This window comes from Leptidea sinapis, chromosome 5, assembly GCF_905404315.1.
Source record: "Leptidea sinapis chromosome 5, ilLepSina1.1, whole genome shotgun sequence".
In the NCBI taxonomy this organism is placed as follows: Eukaryota; Metazoa; Arthropoda; class Insecta; order Lepidoptera; family Pieridae; genus Leptidea; species Leptidea sinapis.
The window spans coordinates 5616190-5640014 of record NC_066269.1 but is presented as its reverse complement, the minus strand read 5'-3'; the positions used below and the strand labels follow the sequence as shown (position 1 = coordinate 5640014).

Sequence of the window (23825 nt, the reverse complement as noted above, 5' to 3'; positions counted from 1 at the left end):
AATAATTCTTGTACCATTAGATGCAGTGTGTTTCGCAGAAGATTTTAGTACATTATATGTTGGTGATTACTTATTTAGAACCTTTACTTAGTTTTTTGTTTAAGGATTTGTCTCCGCTGCGCTCCAACTTATACTACGCCCAAGTGGCGTACACGAGCCAGTCTCCAACAATGTGTGACGTTGACGTGCCACATGTGGATCACATATCATCAAAATTCAAATAACACGAAGCGTATGTTAAAAAAATTGAAAGATGCCATTGAGTCTCAAGATGCCACGTATACAAGCGTCTAATAGTTGCCGTAATAAAAAAGTTATTGTTGTACCTAGTTGGAGCGCACCGGAGACCAATCCTTAATCTAAGCGTTTAATATAAGACAGTGTAGTAGCGGTAGAAACCGCGTCACCTGAACATGGTGTGATCTCATTTGACATTTCTGTTAGACCGTTTTGAACTGAAATCAATTGTTTATTGGAATAATTTGAGTACACGTAGAGCAAGCAGCTTGATCAGGACCGTGCCCTGTTACCAATATTTCAATATTATATAATACTAGCTTTTTCCCTTGACTTCGTCCACGTGGGATAGTTACTATGGGCAGCATTTTTTATTAGTTAGGATACTTTGCAAATAATATAAAACTACTCTTTATGCTGCGGGCGCGGTGCTCCTCTATGATACAGTGGATATCCGTTGTTATTGTGGACAGTCTCTTTATTAGTATTTCACTGCGAACTTTAATCTCCTATTTCAACCCCATGTAGGTGTAAGTTTTAAAAAATGTTCGAAAAAATATCTTTGAAATAAAAACTTTCATGGATTTATCTCCGAAAATGATCAATTCTCATTATTTCAACCCGTTCATGCCTTTTTTTTACAAAATAATAGTAGCTTATGTCCTTTACCAAGGTCTAGTCTATTTTTGTACCAAATAAAATCAAAATCGAATTCGGATTTAGGCGTGAAAGCTCGACGCTTTTTGGAATTCCATACACACGAATTTTCATCCCTTTTTCATCCCTACACAGATCAAAATTTTAAAAACGCTAGACTAAATATTTGTTTACTTCTTATCAAGTGCCTAAATACAAAGTTTTATCGAGTCATCTTCGATAATGGCGAACTTCCATTCCCTTTTCAACCCCTATTCCATTTCAACCCCTCCATTTATTTTTTCACGACAAAAAGTAGCCTATGTCCTTTTCAAAGCTCTATTCTATCTCTGTATTAAATTTCATCGAACTCAATTAAGTAGAGTAGGCGTGAAAGCGTAACAAACAAACATACATTCACGTTTATAATATTAGTAGGGATGTCTGGTAATGTAAATGAACATCTGTCACAATCCGCTCCACTAGAACGTTGATCGCAATGCGCGTCATATTATCATATGTATTATGGTAATCCATTCAATATAGATGTGTCATATGCACTCCAGAGCCACTCGACTCACATTGGCGTTATGTAGAGACGTCGCTTCATTGTGGGTCTTCTACCGCATTTATCACGGGGAGTGTTCCGAAGAGCTGTTTCAACTAATTCCTGCCGCCGAATTTCATCTTCGCACGACACACCACAAGTTAGGATATCATCCTCACCATCTGGATGTGTTGCGGTCCTCCACAGTGCGGGTTTCAAGGAGCTTTCCTACACGTACTACAAAACTGTGGAATGAGCTTCCTTGTACGGTGTCTCCGAGACGGTACGGCATGGGTGCCTTCAAATAAAGCGCGTACACCTTTCTCAAAGACGGGCAATATTCCTGTGATTCCTCAGGTGTTGGAAGATAATGTGGGCGGCGGTGATCACTTAACACCAGGTGACCCGTACGCTCGTTTGTCCTCCGTTTGCATATAAAAAACTATGACATAAGACATATATAGCAAACTGAAAACGACAATGCCAATTGGTAAACAATGTTTGTGATCGTGTGTTATTATTTGTTATTCTTAACGCCCCAATGGCATGACTGATTTTAATGAAATTTTGTAAGGAAATTGCTAACGACCTAGATTAACACACAGGCTACTTACTAACTCCAAGAAATCTACTGTTTCTGTTTGATTTGCAAGTAATACTAGATTGACATTTAAGCTAACTAACAACCTAACATAAACCTTCAACCTACTTATAAATACTAAATTTTGTGAGGAGATACCTATGGATGTCTTGTTGTTTAGCGCTAAAACTCCTATACTTATTTCGATGAAACTGCCAATTAATATTATAGCTTATATAATAACTATATTTTGTCTGGCATGGTGTTCTTATTCTTATTCTACTTTGTGTAATGAAATCACAGTGTTTCGGTTCTCTTTATCACCCCACTCGATTTTAAAATCGCAAAATATTGTACAATGTAAGTATTGGCGCCAAAATGATAAAACTCAATGAACAATCATATAAAAATGATAGATTTCAAATTCAAATGTAATATTTTATTTAGTTTTAATTGTAACAGTGTTTATGGCCAGACTAAGCATTTAGATTTAAAATTCGAACAATTGTATTTTTACCCGTAAATGACCTATTTTTTAACCATTACAATAAGCCAAGACTTCAAACATAAAAACATGTTTTCGCAAAACTTTCTGAGTGCCCTAGTATATATGTTATTGGTTTGCTTTGTATTATATATACAATGCTGTGAAATTAACTAAAATACAGTTGACAAAAAATGTGAATACAGCTCGTTAGGTGTGTTTGTGTACTTCCATAGCATTATGTCATTCGGTTTGTTATTATGGTGTAATGCTGCGGATGTTCAAAGTATTTTTGTGCTCCAAAAGAGAGCTATTAGAGCAATTTATAATATGCGACAGAGAGACTCGCTTCGGGAAAAATTAAGTTGATAAACATTCTAACCCTACTATCACAGTACATATTATAGCAATATAATGGGTTATAAACCCATTATTAAATAGAAAACGAAATGTAGATGCAAGTATTTTGTTAAACGGATAGGTGATAAAACCGGTGGAATCTGCTATATTTCTTGGCATTACTCTGGATTCCAAATTACAATGGGGACCCCATATTGAAGGATTGGCGAACAGACTTAGTTCTGCAGCATACGCGTTTGATCAGATTAGACAATTAACTGACATAGATACGGCGTGACTAGATTACTTTTGTTATTTCCATAGTATTGTCTTTTGATATATTACTATGGGGCAACGCTTCCGTTTCACCCGTTTTTCTCAGGTCTGAGGCATACCTTTTGGAATGGTTGGTAGTTTTTGACTTTCAATAAGTGATTTTATATTCTATTTTGAATAAAAATTTGAATTTGAATGTATTAGGTTTTTTAATATTTGACGCAAATGAGCCAATATTGTTGGTAAGGTTAAGTTAGGTTAGAACGTTAAACCATGCTGCTAATTCCTGGGTAGTTTGGCTCGGATCGGCTTCCACTATCTCTTTCAATTCATTGTTATTGTTATTCATCTGCCTTCAACGTGGTTCGTTCTTCAAATCAAATTCATCACGAAAGCATTAATATTGCGAGCTGTTTCTGCCGCGTTAGTGCTGCGTCGGAACTCGTATTCAAAAATCACTCAAATTTTCGAAGTATCCATCTTTCTTATCTAAACTGAATTAAAATTAGAAAGCTGAAAGTCGATAATCAAATGTTGTACATTTTTTAAAAGTAGAACTACATAGGTACCATGTGAAAAAAAATTCACTCAAAAGTCCCAAACCATGAAGGTTCTATGTCAATTCGAAAGACCTCTTACATAAATACAATAAAACGGCATACTTTAACCCCTACTATGTTAGAAAAAATATTACTGAATTCAAGAAAAATTGTGATTTGAATTCATTCAATTCAAGAAGAAAGAATAAACTCTACATGCCGTTTTATAAGTTAGCTAGAGTTAAGGGCTCCTTCATAGTTATTCTCGGTATTCAATTTTGCAATAAAATACCAGACAGTATAGAAGGACTCACTGAGCCCGAATTCAAGATATACCTAGTCTTGCTATAAATACTGAAACAAAGAAAAAAAAATCTATTGCAAATAACATTTATTACTTTTACAGTGTGTTAGTTCAATACATAAATATAAAACAATTTAAAATATAAAAAGCTCAGTTGAAGTGGTCTCCATTGGCTGCAATACAGTCCTTTTAACGTTGAAGCCAGTTATCAATAGAAGCACGCATTCTTTCCAGGGGAAAATTCTTCACTGCCACTGTACGGATTGTTTTAGGGACTCCAAATTATCTTGGCGCTTAGAGCAAGCCGTACTCTCTAAAACTGACCATAAATCATGATCGGGACTAGACAACGGCCAGTCTTCAGCTCTAATGAAGTCCGAAACATTCGTTTCCAACCAAGACTGCGTAGACCGAGTTTTATGATCCGGCGCTGAGCCTTGCTGGAAGGACCATTCTTGGTTATTCAACATGGTGTTGTTAAGGGGCTTCACTTCCTTCTCAATAATGGTATCTTGATACACTTGTGCCAATGTTTTGATACCTTTTTCACAAATGTATGGCTCAGTCACTTCTTCATAGCCCCACCAAACCATCACTGAAGTCCGAAGATGGTGCCCACGTTGCATGCTGTCGACTAATTGGGAATTAGAAAGTTGGTAGTACCAGGTAAACACAGTAGGACAGGCACAGGAAATGTATTAGCTCTCGGTGCAGTATAAATTACAATGTTTTTCGGTACGTAATGTAAATCAATAAGGGTGTACTCATCCAAATGTTTAAGGGTTGACAGCTGGCAGCTTTGCAACTTGACACTTGACAAATTGCTTTATAATTTGCACCCTCAATAATAATAATTGATATAATGCTCCCATAATTCGTTTTAATTTATGTACAGTGTGTGTGGATTGATGCATCTACTGTACACAATAACTGCTGTAGATTTTTTTTAATTTTTATTTTACCTACTGGTGTAATGTTTGACGTTGACGTGTAAATCATGGGGCGTTTGAGTATTTTGGTAGCATTTAATTCAATTATTGTCCTTAATTAGAATAATGTATAAAATGATAAAGTTGTAAGTAGTTCCAATGAGTAGCATTGAACTTCTTGCCTTTTTGTTAAACCTCAATCTTATCGAGGTGATGATAAATGGAAAAATATATATGGTTTGACATTCACAAGTGTCATTTCTTGTCCTAACTGAATACCTATATCTGACTTAGTTTGATTTGATAACATCATTCATCACGAAGTTTTTTTTATATCACGATTACCTTTAGTACTTTATTTTATTTATTTATTTAATTCAGACACATCTCCATATATATTAGTAAATGTATTAGTAACAATATTTCTTATGTACTACGTTAGTATTATTAATGAAATATATTTATAAACCTAGAGCTAACTGTATCCAGTGTTTCTGGAAGGAACAGTCAGCTCTGGCAGCTATCATCTTTAGGATGCTGTTACTGCTTACACGTAGACGCTGCAACATGGAGACAGCTTTTTTGCGCATTATGGCATGGAAACCGTCCACAGATGCATCAGCAAACATTCCAGAAGCGCTACAACGTCACGGCAGCCCTAACAGCCTCCTAAACGCATTATTATATGTGACACGTAGGACGCTATATGCCACGCGCGAATATGACACCCACAAGCCGCTCGAGTAAAAAGACTGGCAGAATGCTTTGAATAATAACGCTTTAACATTATTTGTGCTTCGTGCAAACCTGCGGGCAAGCATATTACTCCTCACTGACAGCGCTCTACGCTCCCGCTCTATGTCATAGTCATCTCTTAAGTCATTCGAAATGATGTGACCTAAATATTTGAACTTATCAACAATCTTTAGCTTTTTATTTGGAATAAATATGCAAGGAAAATTCGTGACTTGTGTTTTGGAGTTCGAAATATCATAATTTGACTCTTTAATGAGTTATATTTTAAGCCGTGAGCCGCTGCATATGTCTCGCAAATGGAAATAAGCTTCCTAAGTACTCCGATTGAGGGACTAAGCAGTACCATATCATCCGCGAAACTAAGATTTTTACAACAGGTTTCATCTATGTGGCATCCAACGTGTGTGCTGCTCAGTTTCTCAATCAAGTGATTTATATAAAGATTGAAGAGTAACGGAGACGTTAAACCTCCCTGTCTAACACCACATTCTAATCGATATTCTTCTGACAGAGCATCCATCCACCTATGCTGATTTTTATGATTGGTATACCAATACTTGATTAGGGCAGTGAACCGTTCTGGCACTCCTGCACCTCTCATCTTGTCCCACAGTACTGGATATGACACCAGGTCAAACGCCCTAGACAAGTTTAGAAAGCAGGCAAACACTGAGGTTTTCCTATTGGTATAGTAACCGACAGTATGCTTTAACGTTAATAAAGCACTTTCCGTTGACGTACCAGTTCTAAAACCAAATTGCGCATCATGGATTTGAATATAATTATCAAGTTGCTTATTGAGCAAGCTGTCAAGTATCTTAGCCGCGGTTGTAGCAAGGGATATGGGACGGTAGTTGCTCATGTCAGAAGTGTCACCTGTTTTATTCTTCACAACAAGGATGACATTAATTCGCATTAATGCTTCCGAATGGCCTATACACAAAGTGTAAAACAGAGAGAGAACACGCGGAAGATGAACATCAGAATACTTAAAGTGCTCAATGCTGAGACTGTCATACCCAGGAGATTTTCCACGTCGCATTTTTTAAATAATATCCGAAATGCACTTGGCCGCAATTTTTATGTTGTCATGCGTATTTAAGACCTCAGCATCGCTCACCTTGTACAGATCGGAATGCAGGGGTGACCGTATACAAAAATGGTTTTTAAAATTATTCGCAATTTCTTTATGCTCATTTGCATCACCAATATATACAGGGAAGGTCGGTTTAACATTGAGGCTCTTTGTATTATTCCAAAATTTTTTGAATCTTTGGTAGCCTGATTTGGTAGCAAGTTGGTCCATTTTAAACTGATCCTGCCTAACCTGACACCATTTTAATTTGGAACTAAAAATTTTTTTAGCTTCTGTCATCTCACCATATATTTACCCTTTGGGGGACGTCCTTCAAGAACCCACATTTGATATTTTAATCGCGCCTCTTTGTGAGGCCCCTTTACATTCTTATTCCACCCAATAATGTGGTTAGATTTATTGAAAATTCTATTCTTATATGATATAGCAGCTTTGTATGACAATGTTTTTACTATTTTAGAATACATATTATCAAGAATAGCTTGATGACTTCTATTATTACAGTACTTATCGCAACAACTAATCAGTTTTGGGGGTATTTCGATAGTTTTAAATTCAGCATCACACAATGCATGCTATTGATTTATTTGATCGTTGTTTCTAAGACCCCATTTAACTCTATTGCTAACGACGCTGGATGTTACTTCAGCTATTTCAGATTTAATGTTGTTCAAATTACATTGCACAACTAAGGGATAATGATTCGACCAATACACGTCATATTGTACATATACATTCATAGTTAACTGTAGTTTTCGCTGATTCAGTGATGATACAACGGTCTAACCACCTGTTGCAACCACTTACTTTTAACCACTTTAGTACTTGAAAGAACTTTTAAACACAAATAATTTGTTGATATAACTGTAGAGATTTAATAACACTTTATAACCACCAAAGCCATACGTACCCATAGACTTCCATCTACATTAAAATATTTAATTACTCTGATGTCTACGCCAACACCGCCTTCAAAGAGGATGTGAATACTACGTAAAAGGGGGCGGGACTGCCTAAGTAAAAATTTAAATTTTATGAAACGTGCAGTAATTTGACATAAGTTTGAAATAGTAGTGATTACAATAAGGCGAATGGCGACGAAGCTTAATCCGGCTAAGTTTGAAAGCGAACAGTTGCTTAAAATGTTGTGGATTTCGACTATCTCCGTTTCATACAATCGAGTGATTCGCTTTTTTCTTAGAGAGTTTCGCTAGGCTGACCGCCATCTGGAAGGCTGTTTGCTGTGCCTAAAGATGTGTGAGGTCTATCGTAATCGTTATCATCTATGATGCTTTCATCAGAGATCGGATCGGATCGGAGATAGTCGACATCCACAACACTTTAAGCAACTGTTCGCTTTCAAACTTCAAAAAGGTTTGGTCTTTACCACACCCTTTCTATTGATCAATTTGGTCGCTTTATCACAATTTGTTGCTTTAATCTCATCAGTTGTTCACAAAATTGTGACATTCAATTGTAATAAAAGATGATAACGAACATGATTTTTTATTATTTTTAACCGACTTCAAAAAAAGAGGTTTTTTTTTATGTTTGTTACCTCAGAACTTTCGAGTGGGTGAACCGATTTTGATAATTATTTTTTTAACTAGAATTAGATTAATTAATTAGATTGTATAAAAATACGCAATTATTTTTATACTTTTTAATGCATATTATTGTATCTATTGTTTTGGAATAGTGATTTAGAAATCGGTTGATTTTTTTTTGTTAAATTTTTTATTTCATCAAATTTGCACACACAACAGCCATAGAGATTTTATAACAAGTTTATAAAAACTAAATGCGAAAATACTTTTTCCCTATCCATATTATATTGTCCTCGAGTCCATTACACAGTACCTAACTTTTGGACGTGTTGCTAAGTGTTCTGTGCTAAAGTGATCGGCGCACTTTGAGACACAAAGGAAACTATTATATTAATTAGGCAGACTCGGGCGGTAAGCGGCCGCTCGGCGAGACAAAGTTGGAACTCCCGTCCAAGTTGCAGATGACGTCACAACTGAAGCAACTTCTAACTCCGTCACTACATATTCCTCCACTTATTCAACTTTACAATTTCTTCGCTAACAAACGTCTTAATTCACTTTATGCTGATTTCTCGAGGAATATTTTATTAAACTTAATCTTAAATCTTTAAGCGAGCAATTCTTGTATATATAAATAATCCGAATCTCGGAAACGGCTCCAACGATTTTCATCAAATTTAGTATACAAGGGATTTCGGAGACGATAAATCGATCTAGCTAGGTTTCAATTTAAAAAAATGTAGTTTTATCCTTGTTTTAATGAGAAACTGCTACAATAACATTAAAATAAAAAGGTAAATTTTGCAACTGTAATAGCTCAGATGGGACATTGGGTGATCCGGGAATCAGAAGATCCCGGTTCGAATCCAGATGTCTTATTAGTTTATTTGTTAAATTTTTGTACATTCTTAAAAATCCGAGCAAGGCTCGGCCGTCCGGACATTATATTATTGAGCGAAGCGAAGTTGAGCGGAGCTCCCACCGGGTGACTCCAATTGATTTCTGTGTTAAATTGTTTCTCAGCCATTTCTCGACCGATTTTAAAAAAAATTGAACTCATAGAAATCTTTCAAAATTTTCTAGGTTATTATCGAGACAGAATTTCGAATTTCGACTTGATTCACTTATTATGATGACTTAGCATAACTTGCTCATGTGCAATACTAGATACAAAATGTCTCGCGGCTGCCTGATTTTCTTATAATGCCGATATTGCTCAAAATGTTAAGTATGGCCAGATGTATGTTCAGGCAAAAATCTATTGGTTCTTAGTTATTGAATTTGCAAATCAGCACAAGTTTCTCATGTGACCAAATAAGGCGCTAATTCCTCACGTTTAAATATGGCGCCAAATTCCAAAAAATTCTTTTCATTGTTTTTATTTAGATTAATTTTGTTTTGTTTTTGTACGCAGACTTAGTTTACCTTGCTTCGCTCAAAGATACGCCGCAGCGAAGGGGTACGATGAGCGACTGCGTCATCCTAGTAGTAATATAAGATAGCAGGAAGCGAAGAAGTTGTGAGTAAGAGGTTACACATCACCTCGTGGTATTGTCAGTACATTTATGAAAATTTAATAAAAGTTCACTAAAATCGTCACCTTTAGGCTCTTAATAGTGATTTTCATTATTATAACACTAGAAATAAGGGATTGCTTGTAACTAATTCTAGTAAGCTTCATAAGGTACATAATGTCAAAGGTAAATGTGTATACACTTTTATCATAAAGTCCCAGCCACTGTTCAGACATTATCTATAAATAAATTTAAATGTTTTATTAAAAAATGGCACTGTCGTAAATACAACTACTCCACAATAGAACGTCATTGACTCCACAGCTGAATATCTAAGTGATCGGACAGCCTGGGACTACATTATGACTATTTCATAGCAATAGTAATGACAGTACAATATTGTATATTTTTTTAAAAAATATCGCAAAAAGAATGGTGGGAGAGTTTCTTGCGCCGGTTCTTCTCTCTCAGAGCGCCATTTGTTTCCAAAGCGGTAGTAGTAGCTAGTATATTAGAAATGACACCAAAAATAATTCTAAAGGGAGTAATTTTGAGAAAACAAATACCTTTTTATACACCTCGATGAGTGGTTGCGGTCGTCGACAATATATTTGTATAGCTGACCCAGCAAATGTTGTATTGCGATACAAAAGTAACTGTTGAGCGTAGATGGGTGAAAATTTGGAGTTGTATGTATTTTTTAATGCTGACTCACAATCAAAGAAATTTAAAAATAAATGTCAAAAAAATTAAAAAAAAAATCGTGTGGACCACCCTTAACATTTAGGGGGATGAAAAATAGATATTGTCCGATTCTCAGACCTAACCAATATGCAATCAAAATTTCATGAGAATCGGTCAAGCCGTTTCGGAGGAGTTCAAAGTTTAACACCATGACACGAAGAAGTGGACGATTTTTCGACCAAAATCATAATGAGCGATGAGGCTCATTTCCACCTCCGCGTGCAAAACCATCACTTCAGGGGCACCGAAAATCCACGAGTGATGCACAAGGAGCCATTACACCCACTCAAAGTGACTGCATGGTGCGTTGTGCGCGCTGGAGGAGTCATAGGCCATTTTTTTCGAGAACGCCGCTAGCCAAGAGACAACAGTGGACGGCGCGCGCTATAGGGCCATGTTGACCGAGTTTTTTCTGCTGCAATTGGACGAATTAGGACTGCAGGACATGAGGTTTCAACAGGACGGAGCAACGGCACACACTGCGCGGGCCACAACCGATATTCTGAAGGTGGCGTTCCCGGGTCGCCTCATCTCTCGTTTTGGCGATTTGCACTGGCCCGTATGATCGCCCGATTTAACCGTTTCAGACTTTTTTTGTGGGGTTTTTTGAAGTCCCGTGTTATCGTGAACAAGCCCGATACTCGGGAAGCCCTCAAGGACAACATTTGACACGAATGCAAGAATCTGTCGCCCGAAGTTCTCGCTGAAATGATGAAAAATGCCATAAAACATGCCATGCCATCAATTCTTACGGCGCCCATTTGGCCGATATCATCTTCTCGACTTGACCACTACAATTCTAAAGGTTCAAATAAATATAATCAAAAAACAGAATCGAAGTTTTTCATTTAGAAAAAAAAAGAGAGTCAAACAACATCGGATGATTTCTTTTGGCCCACCCTGTATAAGCTTTTCCAAGTGCACACATTTAACATGTCGTCGTACAGAATTCTGACGCTGAGTAGTACCTACTGAACCGTAAATATGACTCGTTATAAAGAGCTTCCTTAGATTGGCAAGCCTGCTAGCTACACATTATGAGACCAATTATAAAGATCTGAGTGAACTAAATTATAATAATATCATATAGTTACTTAAAATTATAATAGTTTTTGAGGATATTTTTAGTATTTTAAATTGACCTATGTATTATCAAAGTCCTTCACCTAATCGAAAAGATATGCCTCAAAACTTGAGAATGGGCGCAAGAAATTCAGCTAGTCTCTTTTTTAATAAAATTGCATGAAACAACGCAATTAAAAATAGCCAGGGAGCAGGCGCTTCATTTCTAATTGTGTGTGTGTGTGTGTGTGTTTCTAGTGTACTTTAATTTAAATATTTATTTATGCTATAGTAAAATCTATACTTCACGCATGTATTTTGTTTATTGATCTTGTTGTGAAAGCATAAAATATTTCCCAACAAAAGACTTCCTAACTCGAATTAACCTTGTAGTAAGCTACCAGGGAGGCTCCTTTGCACAGGAAGCCGGCTAGATTATGGGTACCACAAGGCGCCTATTTCTGGCGTGAAGTAGTAATATGTAAGCATTACTGTGTTTCGGTCTGAAGGGCGCCGTAGCTAGTGAAATTACTGGGCAAATGAGACTTAATATCTTATGTCTCAAGGTGACGAGCTCAATTGTAGTGCCGCTCAGAATTTTTGGTTTTTTCAAGAATCCTGAGCGGCAGTGCATTGTAGTGGGTAGGTCGTATCAATTACCATCAGCTGAACGTTCTGCTCGTCTTTCCCTTATATTCATAAAAAAACCTAGGTACAAGTACTATCACAGTTTCTAGCAGATTTTGTAATATATGAACAAACATAATGTTATCAAGAATATATTGAGATGCAACAATTAATATTAATTTGCTAAAAATTTTCTCTTAATGATTATTGGGAACCTAAGTTATAAACAGGGCACATAACCCTTCTATGCAGAACAATGGTTGTATCGGCTACATTGCCTGTAATAATAGACCAAATGATATATTCTACAAGACTATGAAAGTAACTAAACTTGGCAAGTCCTGTCTACTTGACTTATACTTTTGACAGGTTCCTTCCACAGTTTAGTAGTCCAGGTGGAAGTTGAGGATAAAATTTCGTTTTAAGCATGTTGGGCGATGTATAACTAAGCGGCATTAAGCGTCGGAGATAAGAAGAGATCACAAGACAACAAATAAATTCAGTTCCTGGACTAACTTCTACTGCATGTATATTATTTATATATAAATAGCATAAGAATGAAACTATATAGTTTTGTGAACTGCTATTAAAATATAATAAGGTAAAACTGACTGTATGATAATATTAATTTACAAAATTGTACGACAGTCAATATCAACCCGTTGCTTCGTTGGCGCTGGTAATATCAACAGTATGTTTCATCCCGTTAACGATCATTTCTTCTGCGTCACTGTGAGGAGCTAGACGTAACCTCACTGAGCCAGTCGGGAAAAATCTGCTTGAAAAAGTAACCTCACCTTCTCCGCAGAACAATTCAATGGAGCTTGAATCAATGTAAATTTTCCATAGAAGCTTATCCTGTGGCCTCCAAGATGTTCTTCTAACACCATCATTACCGCCGCGGTCTAGAGTAACGCGTCCTTTTTTGAAATCATAACTCAATTTAACCGAACCGGAGTCGGATTCTATGAAAAGTGCAAAATCCCTGTATCTAGGTGCTTTAACCACGACCTCACCTACGTTATCCTCTAAAACAACAACTGCTCCACCTTTAGTTCTACCCGAATATGTATTACGCCCTCTAGCTAAAGATATACTCTGCACTGGTGTTTGTTTCAATCTCAAATCATTAGTTACACTTATAACTCTCGGTATTGTCATTTGGCCAGTAAATCCCTGAGCATTTTCTGGATAATTTTGATCCCACATGTCAAACCAGGCAATCACAATTCTATTTCCATTTTCATCAACTTCGCTCTGTGTCGCATATAAATCATGTCCATGATCAAACTCTTGAAACTTGGAGAGAACTGTGAAATTATTAGTTTCATAGTCGAATGTACCAATGAGATAACCCGTTTGGTACAAGTTTCTATATTTATCTCCTCTTGGCTTGATACCCTGTGGTGAAAAAAGTAGCACAAAATATCCATCGATCTCAAAAAAGTCAGGACATTCAAACATATAACCAAGAAAACCATCAGATTCAGCCAGAACTGATGCCTTTTCCCAGTTTATTTTATCAGGCGAGGTATACAACAGAGCTCTTCCCAACTTACCATCGTTGAAAGAGTTTCCGAGGACCATGTAATACTTATCACCATGTTTCCAAACCTTAGGGTCTCTGAGATCAGGTTGTAGTTGGGTGCCATTTATTATAGGATTATTGTCGTACTTAGCCACGTTGATTCCATCTGTACTCATCGCCAGTGCCTGGTATTGGTTGTGGTTTGGTGTTTCGTTCGGATGATTCACGTTACCTGTGTAGTACAAGTACATGGTGCCATTGTCTACTAACGCACTTCCTGAAAATACTCCGCCTTCGTCATACCATTGATCAGGATACATTGCAATCGGCAGATGTTTCCAGTGGAACAAATCTTTACTCACGGCGTGGCCCCAGTGTGCTATCCCAGGTACGTAGCTGCTGTTTGGATTGTACTGGTAGAAGAGATGGTACTCATTATTGAAGATACAGAAGCCGTTCGGATCATTCATCCAGCCATGTTCAGGCGCCAAATGGTATCGTGGATAGAAGTTGTTCTCGGCATTTGCGTTTCTGAGAAAAACAAACGCGAAAATAGAAAATGATAGTAACATTTGTGCGGTTCTGTAGTAGCAATTGGTAACGATGACGCCGCAATAAATGACTTCGAGTTAAAATACGTTATTTATAGCAGTATGGGTCGTGTCAGACGGAGGGTCTCTTTCCGTTGTTTGTTTAACCGGCATTATATTATATTATGTGGAGTAGATTAGAGACGGTCGGTGACTTTGAATAATATATAACAAATTGTCTTTTACAATAAAATAGCGTTGATAATAACAACGGACTGAAATATAGTGTGGAATCATAATATACTCTTTTATAATGTAAATTTATCTGGTGCATTATGGACTGTGGAGTACAATATAGACAATCTACTGACAAGTAATGTGAACATTACATCAGCCACGACTAACAAGCGGTGTTACCGATTATTTATTACTAGCTGATGACCGTGACTTCATCCGCGTTGAATAGTTACTTTGGGCAGTTTTTTGAAAGTCAAGAATTCAGCAACAGTCTTCTAGGCCTGAAACCATGTTGTTCATTACACAGTTGGTGTTCAGTTTGTTCGTAAATTTTCATATAAAGTATATTTTCGATAGCTTTGCAGATGATAATTGGTTGGCGATGGTACGGTTTTAAAGTTTATTTATTTATTTATTTATTTATTTATTTATCTATTTATTTATTTATTTATTTATTTATTTATTTATTTATTTATTTATTTATTTATTTATTTATTTATTTATTTATTTATTTATTTATTTATTTATTTATTTATTTATTTATTTATTTATTTATTTATCTATTTATTTATTTATTTATTTATTTATTTATTTATTTATTTATTTATTTATTTATTTATTTATTTATTTATTTATTTATTTATTTATTTATTTATTTATTTATTTATTTATTTATTTATTTATTTATTTATTTATTTATTTATTTATTTATTTATTTATTTATTTATTTATTTATTTATTTATTTATTTATTTATTTATTTATTTATTTATTTATTTATTTATTTATTTATTTATTTATTTATTTATTTATTTATTTATTTATTTATTTATTTATTTATTTATTTATTTATTTATTTATTTATTTATTTATTTATTTATTTATTTATTTATTTATTTATTTATTTAGTTATTTATTTTTTTATTTTTTATTTATTGGTTCCCATACAACATACATGTATTAATAATTACAAAATAACGCTAGTATAAGTAAGTAATTATTAATGGTAGCACGTGATATTTAACTTAAATAAATGTAGAGTTATATAAAACAATGAATAATTTTATGTTACTATCACGACTTAGGAAAATGCATGTAACTTGTTAACTAAGATAAAATAAACATAAATTTAAAACACACAAACGAAAATTATATCCTACATATTATAAGTATAACATACAATAAAGCGAAACTGATACAAATTGCGAATAGGTGTGACCCTAGAGAGAATCTATTGGAGATTGGATACAAGTCTTCGCCTTGATGGAACCCCATCAGATCTGCTCAGCTGTCATTTTTTAGTTTTTATTCATTCCATATCTAATCCTCGAGAGTTAACCTCAATATAGTTACAGGCTTAGATTGTTTAGATTCTGGTCTATTTAACTGATATGTAGCTAACTAGGGCATTTTATACTGAAAAATGTTGGAGAATGTGCGGTAAACGCTTCCGCTACTTTTTTATCGCGAAACTTTGGGCCCTTTTAGCTCAATTTTGTGCAATTCAATTTTATCTTCGATGCCTTGTTGATGCTGATTTTCGTTGTGGGCTTAAATAATTAAGGCTTAAGAAATTTGAACTTCTACTGAAAGGTAAGGAGATTACCAGTGGGAGGCTCCTTTTCACAGGATACCGGCTAGATTATGGGTACCACAACGGCGCCTATTTCTGCCGTGAAGCAGTAATATAAGCATTATTGTGTTTCGGTCTGAAGGGCACCGTAGATAGTGAAATTACTGGGTCCAGTTTACAGGTACAGGGTGGTACAGTTTAAGTGCCGCTCAGAATTTTTGGGTTTTTCATTAATCCAGAGTAGCACTGCATTGGAATGGGCAGAGCGTGTCAATTACCATCAGCTGAACGTCCTGCTCGTCTCGTCCCTTATTTCATAAATCCTTCTTCTGTGCATTATGAGAGTAAGTCGGGCAAGCCTTGCGTACGGATACATTCCCCCGACCATCGAGACAAGATCCAAGAAATGCAGCTTGCAGCATGATGACTGCAATACGATTCTGGATCTACACCGGTTAATAATATATCTTTAATAAAAGGTATGCACCCAGTTAAATTTACAATAATATATGTTTAAAGTAAAATAATATAATACAATTAAAATTAAAATTAAATAAATTAAAATACAATTCTGTATTCAGGTCTATTTATTTCCTATTAGCCTCCTGGTGCACTGAACGCCAATGCTTGTTAATTGAGCAATCCAATTAATCTTATAAAGCAAAAGTTTCCAATATTTATTTTAGAAAACACATTTTTTTATGGAATACCGTTGACGTGTTTTTTGCTTCTCTTGTTAAATATTTCCTTAGAAAGGTAATAAATTAAACTAATTTCAAGACGAGCGAGGTAATGAATATCTATTTTACTTAAAGATGAAGATTGGATCAGACGAATCATTCGGGTGAAGGTTCACTTGGATAAAGCCTTCATTTTTGAAGTGAAAATTTCTTTAACCGCGTTGGGCACTTTTTGATAGGGGAAAATCTTATGGGTTCACGTCACCGACATGCTCATAACTGATGCACGCGTAGCGGCCGAGTGCTCTGCGTGTTAGACACTTTTTGGATGGGTGAAATCTCGTGAGTTCGCATCACCGAAATGCATAAAGCAGTATATCTGTAGCTATACAGCTGACGTATTGCGCAACATTAGTGCTGTGTATATCTTGTAAGTGAAATTGAATGGATTTTGTTTGATTATAATTTGAATTGTTAAATTGTAGAGTGCAGTACAATAGTGGGTCCTAAATACTATTTTTTTTATGATGCAAATTATAAATAACAGAAAATTATTTTAAATCCTCGTATTTATTTTGGCGTTAGTGATTGATAATTTAATTTCAAACATTATGAAAATTCAAATTTTAATACTAAAACTTCTAAGTTTTCACTTCCATCGGCAGTCTCTACAACTGTAAATTTTTGTTATTTTATTTTTATTCCATATTCGCACGACTTAGCTAGTTCTACCCAAATAAGCCGACTGATCGAATCGTCACTTTTACGAAATTCGCTCATTTCAATGTCAGATCAGACATACGATGTGTATGGGCAGCGGGGCGACAGGGGGCGAGGCGAGGGGACCCTTTGTGATCTCACCGGAAATAATTGAACTGGAGGATATTCGCCCGTCCGTCTTACTTGCTGGCGACTTGATTATACAGCCCTTTGATTTGTTACATGAACAACACTAATACCATTCGATGTTTGCTTGCCTGTGAAATTGGACATTCTCTTGTGAACGTGACGCAACTGCTTCATTATACTATATTACTAGCAGTTGCCCGCGACTTCGTCTGCGTAAATACCAATATGCTACTAACTTAAATGTCGATTTTCACGTCTCTAACTTCAAAAACATAGGACTTTCATACAACCTTCGACCCCCCTTACACCCCCTTAGGGGAGGTGTTTCTCAAATCCATTTCTTAGCTGACACCTACGTCCTAAAAAGAACCTACCTTCCAAATTCCAAGTTTGTAGGCTTTATAGTTTCTGAGATTTTGTCGTTCGTTTGAGTCAATTACCGATGTCTCTTTTAAAAATAATATTGATATATTAAACACACGCCCACACTCACAAACAAAAACACACACACACACACACTTACATATACTTGCAAGGGTATGAAGAACACTTTTTTACACGCTTTTTATCAGTTTCACCTGTATGTATGTTTGTTTGTAACCGACTCATTTGGGCGTGATTTTGACCCACTTTAAACGGTCAGATATCGTTGAAACTTCCGTAGTTTATCGAGGACCGATGGCAATACATTAATTTGATAAAATTATTCCATTTTGCAAAATAATATTTTGTCAATTGATGTGATTATCATATATCGTCGATAAGGCAGGAATTGAGGCCATATTTAAATTTCAACCATTATATGTAACCGATTTTTCTAATTTTAGGAAATTTTCGAATACCAAAGAAAATTTTTAATTCAAAAATGCAAGTAATAGTTTTAAATAACACCCTTTTATTAATAAACCAAACTAAAAGCGTGTTTTCAGTTTTCTCGTGTCATGGTGTTAAACTTTGAACTCCTTCGAAACGGCTTGACCGATTCTCATGAAATTTTGAGTTCATATTGGGTAGGTCTGAGAATCGGACAACATCTATTTTTCAACCCCCTAAATGTTAAGGGTTGTCTACACGATTTTTTTTTAAGTTTTTTTGACATATTTTTAACTTAGTTTGATTATGAGTCAGCATTAAAAAATGCATACAACTTCAAATTTTCACCCATCTACGATCAACAGTTACTTTTGTATCGCGATTTTAATATCGGCAATACAACGTTTGCTGGGTCAGTTAGTATTTTATAATAAAGATAGCTTAAGTAGGTAATCGGGGAGCCATAATACATCCACTCCCACTCAACACCTCAGGGAGGAGGGGAGTGGCTGATAAACAGCGCTGCATGGAAACATAAATCCATGATTCCATGTCAGGTGAAGCTGAGCCTTTTCCTTTTGCCTATTGTTTCATCGCATAGCCTATAACTTATTCATTTTATTTTTGTAACATTTTGTATGGCAGTAAAGAATTTATTTATTATTTATATATTATCGAATTTGACGATCCAGAGTGAGCGGGCCTTCACACTAAACATTAGCAGTGTTTTCGATTGGATCTGCTTAGTTTTCAATTGAGGTTTTTTCTTTTATTTTTTTAAAAAATCTGAGTGGGATTGCAACTCCGCTTGTCTCCAGACATAAAATGTGAAGGCCCTCTTTTACCACCTTCAAGTAAACTATCAAGTAAGCGCATCTAGTGAGTAAAAACAATAGTAACATAACATGCGAATTTCACGACCTTAAAGTAACACTAATCTTAAGATTAACTGTTCCGTAACTAACTTGCCGCATCTTCTGCCAATTAGCACGGTTATTTGACAGTTGCATTTTACATAATATGTGCCTACTATTATTATCAGTTGTTGTTTTGTGCATCTTTCAACGAATTTCAGAGGTAGCGTAAAATATAAATTATTAGATATGGATTTAGTCGATTTGATTGATCATCAATTGGATGATTTAGATTATTCTTCCATGGAACAAATACTTGTAACGCTTGTCAACTGTCAACAGTGGAACTTGTGCTTAGAGATTTTAATTATATTTTTAGTGTCTAACTTTACTAAATTGCAGACTTTTGTAATGTATTTGTAGTATAAAGTGTTTTGAACCTTGGTAAATGTTATATTGTGAAAGTGTACAGTATTTACAGTGATAAACTTTTATTAAATTTGCAAACAATCACATAGTGAATAAAAAAATTTCATGTACCCTCAATTTTCGTAATAATTGGTATTATTTCGTCGTCAATGCCGTATCCATACAATTGCTAAATAATCATGGTTGGAGAGTGTTTGGCATGTAATATTGGTGTTCTAGTAACACAAAACAGAATTAGATGCACTAAATGTAATGGTTTATACCACACTGAATGCATATCCTCAAATTCAGTACAAATAGCCCGTATCAATTGGGTGTGTCCTGCATGTACTGCTGTTACTCGGAAGGGTGGTGATAACACTAATACACCTATAAGAGTGCCACTACGTATAGAGACATCGCCGTCGACATCGAGTATAATAAATAATCAAACTGATTGCTCTACTGTCGGAACTTAAATCATTTCGTAGTGAAATGCATTCAAGACTAACCAGTCAGGAGGAGAAGTTTGATGCTTTCAGTAATGGCCTTAATTCCTTGCAGACTGAGTTGGCTGATATGAGGAAAAGTTTTCAGTCACTTCGAACTGATCTCGATTCGGTTATTGAATGTTCAAATAACATAAAAGAAAGCAACAATCGTAATACAGAAGTTCTTAATGACACAGTAAATTCAATTGGAGTCATTCAAAGTCAAATTAAAGAACACAATGAATCATTAGATTTTTTTTCCAAAAAAAATGAGGCACTACAAGTTGAATCTTCATCCCATTCTTATATAATCTCAGATTTAAAGAATGACTCCTCTACTTTCGATCACAATTTCAAATCCCTTCTGAGTAAGGTTATGCAACTGGAACGAATATCAAGAAGCCACAACATAGAAATACAAGCTGTGCCAGAAAGGAAGAATGAAAATTTAAATACAATTATAAAAAAATTATTTGATAAAATATCTGTGTCACTTCCAGATGATGTTGTTATCTCATGCAATCGAGTAGCTAAACGTACTGTATCTGATCGTCCCCGCACCATTGTAGTTACTCTTATGACACCGAAACATCGTGATTTAATTTTATCAGCGGTTCATAGATATAATAAAGCTAACCCAAAAGATATGCTTTGTTCTTTGGACCTTGGTATTATAGGAGAAAGAAAGCCAATATATGTCGCTGAAAATCTTTCACCTGAAGCTAAACATCTGCATATGGAAGCAAGAAAAGCCTCAAAAGTTTTGAATTTTAAATATGTATGGGTCAAATTCGGTAAGGTATACATGAGAAAGGACGAACACTCTCCAGCTATTAATATTAACAGCTTAGATAAGCTCAAAAGCATTTCTTAGATAATAAGCAATTATCACTTTATTTTATTTTTATATATATTTCATATCCTTTCCTGTTGTTTTTAACATTATGTTAATTTATTATCAGAATGTAAACAGATTTAAAACGAAGCTATATGATTTTTATATAAATGTATTAAATAACAACTATGACGTAATCTGTTTAACCGAGACTAATCTGAACTCTTCTATTAGGGATAATGAGTTCTTAGACGATCGTTACAATATTTTCAGAAGAGACCGTGATGTTAACACTAGTCATAAAATTACTGGTGGAGGGGTATTGGTTGCTATAAAAAAATGTTTTGTAGCCAATAGGGTTACTGTTTGGGAATGTAACATTGAATGTATTTGGCTTAATCTTGTTACTAAAAGTGACGATAAGCACAAAACCATAAGTACTAAATTGGGTCTTGTATATCTGCCGCCGGACCTATCTATAGAAAAGTTAAAAATGTTTTATCATAAAACTAGTGATATTCTACCAAACACAGATGAGTCTTTAATTTTACTAGGTGATTCAATACGCCCAATCTAAACTGGCATATAGATAATGTATCAAAAACTGTAGAGTCTAATTTTGCAATTATGGACACACGAGTTAGATTTTTATTGGACTTAATGTCAATTGGCAACCTTAAACAACATAATTATATTAAAAATAGAAATAATCATACGCTTGATCTATTTTTCTCCCGCCAAATTTCCGTATCACTTGAGCCATCTCAAGCCTTGTCTCGAGAAGATGTACACCATCCTGCCTTTGAGGTCAGTGTGAATCATGGTATATCTAAACCAGTACTTAAATATTGTCAACGTAGTCAGACATTTAATTTTAGGAAGTGTAACTTTGAAAAATGTAAAGAAGAATTTAACAATATCAATTGGCATTCACTTCTCTCATCTACTGACATAGATGATGATCTGGCTAACTTCTATAAAGTTCTAAATAATGTAATTCAAAATAATACACCTTACAAACAGCAACGTAGATCATCTATACCAGTTTGGTTTAACAACTCTTTAATTAAATGTTTAAAGGAAAAGGATAAATATCACCAAAAGTTCAAAAAATTTAAAAACCCCCGGGATTATGATACCTTTTCTTTTCTGCGTAAAAGATCAAAGAAAATGATGCAAGATTGTTACATCACTTATATAAGTAATATCGAGTCTAGTCTTAAAAAAGGTAGCAGTAAGCTATTTTGGAATTATGTAAAAAATAAAAATAAATGCTCACTTATTCCACCTACTGTTCAATTAGATAACAGAATTGCTACAGATGGTAACCAGATATGTCAAATTTTTGCAGACTATTTTCACACTGTGTATGAGGCTAATATGTCATGTGATTTTGTTACTAACGCCCATAATAGTAATTTAGACTGTCTCAGCAGTATTGTTGTTCAAATGGATGATGTAACTAGAGTTATGAAAAACCTAAATCCGAATAAAGGACCCGGTCCGGATGGAATACCGTCACATTTCGTTAAATTATGTCATGTTGAACTTTCTGCACCCCTTTCTATTATTTTTAATTATTATTATTATTATTATTATTATTATTATTATTATTATTTATAATAGACTAAGCAGCTTTCGCTGATGCGTCTATATCATTTGCCATATCTATCCAAATGTTTGTCCAGTCTATTCTTAAACTGATTAACAGATTTTGATTTAACCACATCCTTGGGCAATCTATTCCATATATGAACGACTCTGTTGGTCAGAAAGTGTTTCAATGGATTTGATGATGCTAATTGATATTCTAGCTTCATATCATGTCCCCTTAGTCTAGGATTGCTCTTCCTTGGAAACATGCTCTCAAAATTTGGGACATTATAATAATTATTTAGTATTTTGTATGTTTCAATTAGATCGCCTCTTTCTCGTCTGCTTTTGAGGGTGCTGAGTCCAAGCTGTGTAAGTCTTTGTTCATACGTAAGATTTGGAAGTGGAAAATTGCTCATGTAATTCCTGTTCACAAATCTGGTGAAAAGACAGATGCTCGTAACTACAGACCTATTTGTATACTTAATTGCTTTGCGAAAATATTTGAACGCGTTATATATAGACATATTTACAACTTTATTAAACCTATACTGATTCCTGAACAACACGGATTTGTATCATGTAAATCAACAACATCTAACATAACTGAATATATTGACTATCTATTTGAGACCATCGATGACAAGGGACAAGTAGATGTTATATATACAGACTTTCAAAAAGCGTTTGATAAGGTCAACCACGAGCTCTTACTTATAAAGCTAATGGAATGTGGTATACATGGTGATTTAATGCGTTGGATCACGTCATATATTAAAAATCGCACATAAATTGTAGCTATCAACGGATTTTTTTCTGACGCCATTTTGGTTCCATCTGGAGTACCTCAAGGGTCTCATCTCGGTCCTTTATTGTTTGCTTTGTTCATTAATGATGTCTCATCATGTTTTACTTGCAATAGTAGATACATGACATGTATAAAGTTGTAAATCATCATATTCATACTAAACTGTTGTCCAGGTTTTCACTATACTGTAATCCTTGTAGGACTAGAAATGTAAGGACTTTCTATGTTCCAACTTCTCGATTGTGGACATCACATAATGCACCAGTTAATAGATTATCTCGTTCATATAATGACTTAGCAAATATCAATAACTGTATTGATATTTTTTCTAATAGTCTGTGTAGTTTTCGACGCCTAGTTTTAGACACTCTGCGCCTGTTAGAGCCTTAGCTTATCTTTATGTGCTTCAT

General features: G+C 34.9%; 1 protein-coding gene across 1 annotated transcript; it reads right to left on the bottom strand.

The window, feature by feature from the left end:
- Positions 1 to 12729: 12729 nt before the first annotated feature.
- On the bottom strand, positions 12730 to 14371 carry LOC126964523 (sucrose-6-phosphate hydrolase-like). Its single transcript, XM_050807700.1, has one exon. It carries the CDS (start codon positions 14315 to 14317, stop codon positions 12872 to 12874), a length of 1446 nt encoding a protein of 481 aa, XP_050663657.1. The 5' UTR covers positions 14318 to 14371; the 3' UTR covers positions 12730 to 12871.
- Positions 14372 to 23825: the final 9454 nt, after the last annotated feature.